General features: G+C 46.1%; 2 protein-coding genes across 2 annotated transcripts; one reads left to right on the top strand and one right to left on the bottom strand.

Moving 5' to 3' along the window:
• Positions 1-1,223: 1,223 nt before the first annotated feature.
• Positions 1,224-5,472, bottom strand: LOC149327512 (uncharacterized). Its single transcript, XM_089564903.1, has 6 exons — positions 5,418-5,472; positions 3,802-3,993; positions 2,458-2,496; positions 2,189-2,394; positions 1,507-1,666; positions 1,224-1,333 (listed from the first exon to the last, which is right to left on the bottom strand). Exons 1-6 carry the CDS (start codon positions 5,470-5,472, stop codon positions 1,224-1,226), a joined length of 762 nt encoding a protein of 253 aa, XP_089421029.1.
• On the top strand, positions 5,471-10,529 carry LOC149327511 (uncharacterized). Its single transcript, XM_089564902.1, has 3 exons — positions 5,471-5,728; positions 5,843-6,725; positions 10,477-10,529. The coding sequence occupies exons 1-3, from the start codon at positions 5,471-5,473 to the stop codon at positions 10,527-10,529; spliced, it is 1,194 nt and encodes a 397-aa protein (XP_089421028.1).
• Positions 10,530-10,863: the final 334 nt, after the last annotated feature.

Genomic DNA, 10,863 nt, shown 5'->3' with positions numbered 1-10,863 from the left:
GCGGAACACAAAAGGCGCCCGTGTGCTGTGCGATGTCAGTGTGCATTAAGGATTCCCAGGCGGTCGAAATTATTCTGGAGACCTCCACTACTGGCACCTTTTTCTCAAGACATAAAACTACGCAGTACACAGAACACGCCCGTCCTGTCTGCATCATTTCTGTGTCCTGTCTCCTGCGTGGTTTTATGTCTTCAGAATGCCTTACCAACTAGCCTCTCATCACACACTTCTAGAATTCACCTCTTTCTCCTTTCACCTCTACCTTCTCTTACTGCATAGTTCAGGTATCCACTGAGATATGTGAGACAAATACTGCACCATTTCCTTTCCTGAAAACGAACTTAAAATATCTGAAGCAGGTGTTATCTTTGCAAGCATATTACTCTGCTTGACATGAACCAGTCTTGAGCCATTTTGAGAGTTGTATGATTTTGACCTAAAATTGCAGTTCATCAATATCTTTTGTCTCCACCTACCAGGTAGTTTCGAAAAACATGCAACATTTTTATGGCACATTGTGCTCGCCAGACTTTATACTGGCAGTAATACAGGATTTGGGCCATCGAGGGTGTTCCCATATCCTGATGAAAGAATGAATCAAATATGTACAAAAACTTATTTATTAGATGTACAGGACCCCTTGTGTCACTTGGTTTAAATTAAGTACAAAAAGAATAAACGACTATTGACACCATATTTTAGTCTCACATTTTCTTATTCCAAATGCTGCGTTAGACATTAGAACACATGGATCACCACATGGTATTCACCTACAACCACTAAATAATTTATAACAGAATTTCTCCTCTCATGCTGTTTCAATTTCACCAACTGAATGACGTCTGTGACATGTAGTTCACACTTAGGTCACGTGAAGTGCGAAAAAAAAACTTGCCATGTAAACGCTGATACATATTTTTAATTCAATAGACACTTAGTCCAGCTTGCTCCATCAGATGAAATGACAAGCAATGCATCAGCAGTTACACTGCCATTTTTTTCTTCACTTCACGTGACCTAAGTGTGAACTACATGTCACAGGTGTCATTCAGTTGGTGAAACTGAAACAGCATGAGAGGAAAAATTCCGTTATAAATTATTTAGTAGTCGTACGTCAATACCATGTGGTGATCCATGTATTGTAATGTCTAATGCAGCATTTGGAATAAGAAAATATGTGACTAAAATAAGGTGTCAATAGTCGTTTAAATTATAGCAGTCGATTACTTCTTGCCGGCGCACCGTTCCTTCGCTCGGCGCAGCCACTCTTTAATGGCACTGTCAACGTCATCGTCCGTGGCCTCCCTGTTGTAATGAGTCCTCCTGACGGCATCTGAAAGCATAAAGCATAGACTGGATGGCCAGGTGTACAAAAGATGTTCAGAGCCAGACCCACAAGTAAATACTATGCCTGTAGGTATCGTTAGTGGTATTCTTGTATACCTCAAGCATGGCATCACTTTTGAATCATAACAACTTTGGCTGTAAAAATGTATTTATACTCACCAAAGATCACTTCTCGAAGTTTCGGAGCGTCAAACCGCTCTTTGCCCTTACGGCCATGCATTGAGAAGTGCGCTGCAGTGCTGTCATCCATCATATGTCCAAGCATTCCCTTTACCGTTAAAGGAACTGTCTTAGTGCCGAAGCACTTCAGCTCGGAGATCTGGAACAGAGCATCCAGTTCTTGGCTAACACACTTGGTGGTTCAGAAAATACATAGGCAGGTGGTCTAAAAGTGGAGGTGCATGCAAAACTGAAAGGTGTACACAAAACCAATAGAACAGCACTCTTAACTGACACTTTACGTGCAGTGCTACCTGTAATAATAGAGGATGCTTTTGCGCAACCTTCACATAATTCTTAGTGCATGGAGTAATGAATGTATCATTGCAACGCCTCCACTAGTAATTAGTAGTGCATAGATGCAACATTAATAGTGTAGTTGCAGAGTTGGCAATCTCATCAACTCCTTTGACCTTGTAATGGCTTTGAGCACCTGCTTGAGCACACATCATAAACCAATGCAGAATCGAGAGAAGGAAAGGTGCGATCGATAAAATAAAAAAAAACTATCTTTAATGGCTATTTCTGGCAATGCAAAGTGTAGCTAATGCAAGTGTGAACAAGCCTTAATGTATCAAATTCACAACATAGACACTTGCTATAGTCAAAAGCAGTCAGTTACCAAGGCACTGCTCATAGCAGGCGTTAGGCCTTCATCAAAGGCCTTCACCGCCTCTACTGAGTCGAGCGGTTGCTTCAGCACCGTTTCAGTAGTATCTTGTTCCTGGCTCTCCAGTCCAGCATGCCTTATTGCCGAAATGGCTTCCAGGATTTCGGCCTGGGTGTGCCTGATTATGGTGAAATTCGTCAGGACTCGTCGTTGAAAGTCTGCAAGTACAAGGAAACAGGTTAAAATGCCAACAATTTCCTGCATCAAGCAACAGAACTCACCAGCAAACCCAAGGCTTCTGACGCAGCATTCTGCACCACCTGTAAGGAAAAAGAATGACAGTCATCTAAAAGTCTGAAAACCTGAACATATGTAGTTACTGAGCAACAGCGAAAAATAGTTTACAGCAGTTTATGCCATTTGCCACAGCCGATTCCAGGTTCGCAGGGTCTGTTGGCACACTGGATGGCACATGGAGCACTGCATAAGGAGACAAAACAGTTAGCAATGCAGACAATGGATAAATAACTGTGGATCTCCCATTCGGTTTTTAACTTTGGATAATAGACTGGGGCAGCAGCATCCTACCTAAATGCACATCTAGCATTGAGAAAATTGGATTTTGAAGTGTGCCATGTTCCGCCTGCCATGTGATTCAAATTTCTAGTTGTATAAAGGCCCAGAAACTCTGCGACCGTATCAGACTGAGAGTGCATGGCAATGTAGCTTGGCATCAGTAATGTAAACATGCAAGAAACTATCTTAGCATCACTGCACTTTGCTTGTGAAAACAGCCAATGGCACCAATGACTATTTTAGTTCCTGGACTTTTGTGGGTTAAGAAAGCTCCGTTTTCAATTACAGTTGTCTTGGACATGGTAATGTATCAGTATACAGGCCGACTTCAATTCTTCCTTGGTATCTCGTTAGAGCTGGACATGCTACTGCCTCAAAGCTGCCCCCATATTTGTGTGAAAACAAGCCACAGCTGATAAAACTAGAATGCAAATAAAAATTAAAACGAAAGATACATAATATAAAAAATCACACGATTAAACAATTTATACTTGCCCCGAGCTGAGGGACCTGCCACTTGTTCACCACAGGTCACATTGTTCGCTGGGTATAAATGCACAATAGATTAAAAACAAATCAAACAACAAAGAAATAAAAACAAATTGTAGTTTAAATGCGATTACTAGCGACCTCTTCGAAGGCAGCCAGTGCCTTTGTCCTTTCCTGCCAAGGAGCTGAGCACAGAGAAATAAATGCAGCTTGTAAATTGAAAGTACCAAGAAAGTCACACTTCGGCTAGCTACTCATGATTATCACCCTTGTCAGCATGCACAGACCAGCAGCACATGACTATGCAGTGATTTCAGCATTCACATACTTGAAAAGTAGGGATGAACACAGAAGTATCTCTAGAAAAATGAAACTGGGGAAATCAGGCATACTGAGGTGCATGGCTTTTTTTGCGTGTGAAACCTCTTAATGCCAGACAGTGTTCTAAGTCAGTGCTATGCAACGATGTGGATCACCTAGCTGACCGCGCGAGTTTGCAAACGAACGAAATATACGGCAAACGCGCAGAAAAAACTCTAAATATTGAAAACGAAACGTACACGTGCTCCTAGGGTCTGACAGCCCCAGGGGTGCGACGGGAAAGTCGTTGGAGTTCGAACTCGAGTCCGAATCGCTTCGGAGCCGGTGCGGCCGCATAATCCGCCTGCGCTTCGGAGTTGGGGCCTCGTCCGCAGCCAAATCTGACGTGCACCGCGCAAGGTCCAGTTTTTTCCTCCCTTCTTCATATGTTCCTGGAAATGGAAGACAAGCTTGAGCAATGATGTATTTTAGAAGAAAACGACAGATGCTTACGGAATATTGCTTTCACGCAAGCCGAATACTCAAGGAAGTCCGGGGTAGGCGGTTGTCTGCGCCACACCAATCTTGCGGCTTTATCGCTAGCCATATCTGGCCACAAACATTTATCGCCATCCACCCAAGTGCATGGAACAAGTTCGACTTCTTGTGAGTCTTTGAATTCAACAATTGCGTACATGTCTGAAACGAAAACAAAGGTTTCAGCGAAGGAAGCCTTACTGTGGGATCTGAACTGAGATCCCCAGGGCAGTAAATTGTGAGGCGACACTTACGGCCTGTTGCAATGACGCTACGAGCCAAAAATGCTGCGCGGGACTGAATCGCGTACTGCAACACTGGTCGGCACCACCAAGTCTTACCACTACCACCAAACACGTGCGAAATACGCGGGCCAGCAGGCCATGTGCTTCCACTGGCCCACGAGGTGGCTCGAGATCTCTACCACCGAGCTGCACACGACGGTCCACCGCTCGTAGATCACGGGATAGAAGGGCGACTAATTTCCTGTCAGGAAGTTACAGAATATTATAGACAACATCGCAGGTACTTTCCCCCGCCTAGCATAACACTCAACAATCAACAGGCGGTGGCGTGGAGGCGTCTACAAACAGATGTCTACCCACACCCAATTCTATGCAAACATATAATTCCTGAAATAGAAGACGATAAGTGCAAGAAGTGCGGAGCGAGAGGGTCCCTCGACCACATAATATGGGAGTGTAGCCAATCCCCAGGCAGGGCGAAGAACATTAATAGTAGAGACGCCTGGGAGACCTTGCTCCGGAGCTCGGACCCTGAGCTCCAGCTCACCGCCGTCCGACTGGCTGAAGAGGCCGCCGGGATACAAGAGATCCCGGCCAGCATCTGACGCGACTACCCCATGCGGCCGGATCTCTCCTGATCCTCCTCCCTCAACTGAGGGTATGGGACAGGGGAGGTCTGGGTGAGGTAGTCTCATTCTGTTGGACAATAAATGTTTTTCACTCACTCACTCCACTCTGTTTAGTGGATTATCTCTACAGAAGCAGCCCTAGTGGCACTTTACAATGCAACGGAACATCTACCGAAACATTTAACATGCAACTATTAAATTTTTTGTTACGCTGAACTATTTTCGGAAAAATAAGAAATTATTTGCATTGTCGTGCTTTTTAGGCTGGCGACGTTTACTGACACCGGTAGAATGTAGCTTATGATGTAGTAGCGGTAGTAGTTACCACGCGCCACCGTAGCCATCGCTGTGCCGTTGTGTGTGGTGGGGCGGCCGTGGACTCGTGCGATTTTTGCTTTGGTGGACCATAGTGCTTCGGACCACACTTGACGCATTTCGGGCAGCTGCGGACGGCACCTTGCTCACGTCTGCAGTTCAGCTCATTGCTTTTCGCGATTCGCTCGAGTGGTCGCGTCGGCATGCCTAAAATCAAGGAGAAGCCCTATACGCGGACAAAAGACTCGCTCAAAGCAAAGGCGATCTTCGAGAACTTTGGACGATATAGCTGCCAAAGCACAGTTCCTGCGCTATCAACAGCATCGGCGCTTGCCGCTTTTAACGGCAGTGCAACTGGCAGATCGGGCACATTGTATGACAGCCAGGACCAAAAAGTGGCTGCTGACAACACAAGTGACTCCAACACAGCAGCAACACTGCAGTTGGGTATCGCAGAAGCGGTGCAGTCCGTTTCTTCAGGCGTGGAAGAGGCACAGAGGAGCTCTGCTTGCAGCTCCGCTCCAAGTTGCGGCACGTTTTCCGAGAACCCGCCCGAAGTTTGCCCCAACACATAGCCAGCCGTCAAGTCGGGCAGTTTGGCTGCGGCATTGCGGGCTTGGGCCCTCAAAGAAAATATATCGCAGTCGGCTCTAAGCTCACTCCTCAAGATTCTTAAGGCGCATCCTTCAGACACAACGTATCTGCCAAGCGACGCTCGTACTTTCCTCCGAACACCGCGCGAGACAACGCATGTTCCGGCGCTGACCTCGATGCCGCCTGGCGAATACTGCCATTTCGGTCTTGAGTACCAACTGAAAAACGTGCTGTCGCAAAGAGCTCCTGAAGGTTGGTGTGTTTCTCTGTCCTTCAATGTGGATGGGCTTCATATCTCAAAAAATTCTAGGCTGCAACTATGGGTCATACAGTGCATGGTTGTAGATTCTCGCAGAGCTGCACCTTTTGTTGTAGGCGTGTTTTATGGGACGTCAAAGCCGGAGTCGGCCAATGAGTTCATGACTCCGTTCGTGACGGAACTGAAGCAGCTGACTTCATCCGGTATGAACTTCAGAGGCCAAACTTTTAATGTTTTGGTAAAGAATTTTATCTGTGATGCACCAGCGCGGTCTTTTATCTACTGTATAAAAGGCCACATGGGGTATTCCGGGTGCCCAAAATGCTGTGTTGAAGGCACCTATGTGAGCAACAGAGTCGTGTTCCCTTCAAAGAGCTCTACACTCCGAACTGGCGACTCTTTCAGGCGCCAGACCGACCCAGACCACCACCATGACGTGTCAGTGCTTACATCCCTCCCGGTGGATTGCATCAAAAGTGCACCCCTAGACTACATGCACTTACTGTGTCTTGGTGTGATGAAGAAGCTGATACACTTCTGCCTTGGGCCTGCAGAGCGCAGGAAGTTATCTGATATGAACATTTTGTTAGCTCCACATGTGCCTAGTGAGCTTGTGCGCAAACCAAGAAGCATTGCAGAGTTTGAACGATGGAAGGCAACTGAATTCAGACTTTTTTTACTCTACACAGGTCCCTTAGTGCTGAAGTCTGTCCTTCCTTCTGCTCTCTACTCTCACTTCCTCACCTTGCACTGTGGTTCATTTCTTCTTGCCAGCCCAACATTGTGCCACAAATACGTCGAGTATGCAGAATCGCTTCTGCAGCACTTTGTGAAGCTATATGGAAATGACCACATGTCGTACAATGTTCACTGCCTTCTACACATTGCAGATGATGTGCGCAACCAAGGGCCACTAGATTCATTTAGCGCTTTTCCCTTTGAGAGCAACATGCAGTTTTTAAAGCGTCTCCTTAAAAGACATGGTGCTCCACTTACTCAGCTCTACAACCGCTTAAAGGAGCAGGAGGACATGGAACCTGTGGAAAGGTTATTTTCATCACAGGTACTACTAGAAAGGCAGCACACAGATATTCCTCTACCTTCTGGTTGTTCTCCTCCCTCGTACAAGTGTGCTAAATTTCCCAATTTCAAGCTTGTAGCAGATACAGCGGACAACTGCTGTATGGTAGAGGATTCCGTGATTCTTGTAGAGAGTTTTGCACACTTCACTTCAACTCTAGCTCCATGCATAATTAGAAGAGAGTTGATGATGAAGGAGAACCTTTACAGTAAGCCATTCCTGTCTGCCCAGATTGGTGTTTTTGTTGTTTGTCGGCCATCTGGTTTGAAGTGCTGGCCAGTAGCTGGTGTCCTTCAGCTCCTCAGGCTTCCATTCTCTGACAAGTCAATTGTTGTGCCACAGCTGCACACATACTAGCTTCCCCTGCAGTAAGGCACAAGCTTGTCTATTTGAAATGAGATTTGCCTAATGGTTTATATTGTTTAGCGTCCCAAAGCAACTCGGGCTATGAGGGACGCCGAAGTGGAAGGCTCCGGGTAATTTCCACCTCCTGGGTTACTTTAACCACCGCCAACATCACAAAGCACACGAGCCTCTAGCATTTTACCTGTATCAAAATGCGACCACTGCAGCCGGCATCAAACCCATGTATCTCGGGTCAGTAGCTGAGCGCCATAACCACCACGGCGGCTCACAACGGATGCGGAGCAACGAAAAAGAAAATTTGTTTTGAAAGGCGGCTTCACTGGGCACCCCAACCACACCATGAGGGAAGAAGGTGGAAGTGAAAGAAGCAAGCAAGAGGCTGAAACGAAGGGCCCAGGATTACTATCGGCTACATGGGCATATGTAACGTGTATGTACTGACATCGCACCATTCTCAAGACAAGCTGTTCTTGCTGTGACAGTGTACTGACACTCTCGGCTAAGAGAGTGGGGTCTAGAAACGCTGCTACATCAATTTCTGCCGTGACAGTATGATCACAGTCCGGTCTACAGTAGAGGCTCTTACAAATGCTGCGACCTCTTACACCAGTCCTCGTAGCATACAGGTGAGTAAAACTGGCAAATTACACTAAAAGTGTGCCCTACTGCAGTTCTCATCTCACATACTGCTATTTTTCCAGCCCTTAGATCTGGACGGGACCAACATTCTTGCTACATACTGTCATTCTTTGCTACACCGAAGCTAGTGTTCAATGGTAAGCTGTGGTTGTGCAGCAAAACTTACCTACTCTCACTGCCTGTCATCTTGTTTCCTCAGGATTGCTGTGTGGGTGCGACCAGCCTGAATTCGACTGCTGCATTGAACCTATTTAGGGAGCAGCAACCTCTATGTGAGTTCACACTGTTTTCAGAATTGCCAACACCTCTCGAGCAGTTCTCAACTCACATACTGCTATTTTTCTAGCCCTAAGATCTCGACGGGACCAACATTCTTGCTGCATACTGACATTCATTGCTACACCGAAGCTAGTATTCAATGGTAAGCTGTGGTTGTGCTGCAAAAGTTATCCACTCTCACTACCTGTCATCTTGTTTCCTCAGGATTGTTGTGCGGGCGCGACCAGCCTGAATTGGACTGCTGCATAGAACACCTTTAGGGAGCAGCAACCTCTATGTGAGTTCAAACTGTTTTCAGAATTGCCAACACCTCTCGAGCAGTTCTCAACTCACATACTGCTATTTTTCTAGCCCTAAGATCTCGACGGGACCAACATTCTTGCTGCATACTGACATTCATTGCTACACCGAAGCTAGTGTTGAATGGTAAGCTGTGGTTGTGCGGCAAAAGTTATCCACTCTCACTGCCTGTCATCTAGTTTCCTGAGGATTGCTGTGCGGGCGCGACCAGCCTGAATTGGACTGCTGCATAGAACACCTTTAGGGAGCAGCAACCTCTAAGTGAGGTCACACTGTTTTCAGAATTGCCAACACCTCTCGAGCAGTTGTCAACTCACATACTGATATTTTTCTAGCCCTTAGATCTGGATGGGACCAACATTCTTGCTGCATACTGACATTCATTGCTACACCGAAGTTAAGTGTTCAATAGTAAGCTTTGGTTGTGCGGCAAAAGTTGCCTACTCTCACTGCCTGTCATCTTGTTTCCTCAGGATTGCTGTGTGGGTGCGACCAGCCTGAATTGGACTGCTGCATAGAACCTATTTAGGGAGCAGCAACTTCTATGTGAGTTCACACTGTTTTCAGAATTGCCAATGCCACTCCAGCATTCATCTCACGTACTGCTATTTTTCTAGCCCTTAGATCTGGACGGGACCAACATTGTTGCTGCATACTGACATTCATTGCTACATCGAAGCTAGTGTTCAATGGTAAGCTGTGGTTGTGCGGCAAAAGTTACCTACTCTCACTGCCTGTCATCTTGTTTCCTCAGGATTGCTGTGTGCGTGCGACCAGCCTGAATTGGACTACTGCATAGAAACTATTTAGGGAGCAGCAACCTCTATGTGAGTTCACACTGTTTTCAGAATTGCCAACGCCACTCCAGCAGTCATTTCACGTACTGCTATTTTTCTAGCCCTTAGATCTGGACGGGACCAACATTCTTGCTGCATACTGACATTCATTGCTACACCGAAGCTAGTGTTCAATGGTAAGCTGTGGTTGTGCGGCAAAAGTTGCCTACTCTCACTGCCTGTCATCTTGTTTCCTCTGGATTGCTTTGTGGGTGCGACCAGCCTGAATTGGACTACTGCATAGAACCTATTTAGGGAGCAGCAACCTCTATGTGAGTGCACACTGTTTTCAGAATTGCCAACGCCACTCCAGCAGTCATTTCACGTACTGCTATTTTTCTAGCCCTTAGATCTGGACGGGACCAACATTCTTGCTGCATACTGACATTCATTGCTACACCGAAGCTAGTGTTCAATGGTAAGCTGTGGTTGTGCGGCAAACGTTACCTACTCTCACTGCCTTTCATCTTGTTTCCTCAGGATTGCTGTGTGGGTGCGACCAGCCTGAATTGGACTACTGCATAGAACCTATTTAGGGAGCAGCAACCTCTATGTGAGTTCACACTGTTTTCAGAATTGCCAATGCCACTCCAGCATTCATCTCACGGACTGCTATTTTTCTCGCCCTTAGATCTGGACGGGACCAACATTCTTGCTGCATGCTGACATTCATTGCTACATCGAAGCTAGTGTTCAATGGTAAGCTGTGGTTGTGCGGCAAAAGTTACCTACTCTCACTGCCTGTCACCTTGTTTCCTCAGGATTGCTGTGTGTGTGCGACCAGCCTCAATTGGACTACTGCATAGAAACTATTTAGGGAGCAGCAACCTCTATGTGAGTTCACCCTGTTTTCAGAATTGCCAACACCTCTCGAGCGGTTCTCAACTCACATACTGCTCTTTTTCTAGCCCTTAGATCTGGATGGGACCAACATTCTTGCTGCATACTGATATTCATTGCTACACCGAAGTTAAGTGTTCAAGGGCTTTCAACAGTAACGCAGCTTGCTGAAATTACTCACGACATCGCTAACACAATTAATGAAGGCTACCAGATAGATGCTATATTCTTAGACTTCTCTAAAGCGTTTGATGTTGTTCCTCACGATGACCTTGTAACAAAACTACTATCTTTTGGCATTGATCGAAACATTGTGTCATGGATTTCCTGCTATTTGCAGAACAGAAAACAATGCGTTAAAATAGGTGAATACGTTTCGCAAAACCTGGATGTGTATTCGGG

Source organism: Amblyomma mixtum, chromosome 10 (assembly GCF_055824585.1).
Source record: "Amblyomma mixtum isolate Tamu chromosome 10, ASM5582458v1, whole genome shotgun sequence".
NCBI classification, from domain to species: domain Eukaryota; kingdom Metazoa; phylum Arthropoda; class Arachnida; order Ixodida; family Ixodidae; genus Amblyomma; species Amblyomma mixtum.
The sequence above is the reverse complement of the archived record's forward strand: the minus strand, read 5'-3'. Positions and strand labels throughout refer to the sequence as shown.

Coding starts and splice junctions, on each gene's coding strand:
- LOC149327511 (XM_089564902.1), top strand. CDS start 5,471: ATGCCTAAAATCAAGGAGAAGCCCTATACGCGGACAAAAGACTCGCTC. Junction 5,729..5,842: donor AGTTGGGTATCGCAGAAGCG/GTGCAGTCCGTT, acceptor CCCAACACATAG/CCAGCCGTCAAGTCGGGCAG. Junction 6,726..10,476: donor GTTAGCTCCACATGTGCCTA/GTGAGCTTGTGC, acceptor CCCTGTTTTCAG/AATTGCCAACACCTCTCGAG.
- LOC149327512 (XM_089564903.1), bottom strand. CDS start 5,472: ATGCCGACGCGACCACTCGAGCGAATCGCGAAAAGCAATGAGCTGAAC. Junction 2,497..3,801: donor GTCAGACCCTAGGAGCACGT/GTACGTTTCGTT, acceptor TTTTCCTTACAG/GTGGTGCAGAATGCTGCGTC. Junction 1,667..2,188: donor CTGCTATGAGCAGTGCCTTG/GTAACTGACTGC, acceptor GCTCTGTTCCAG/ATCTCCGAGCTGAAGTGCTT.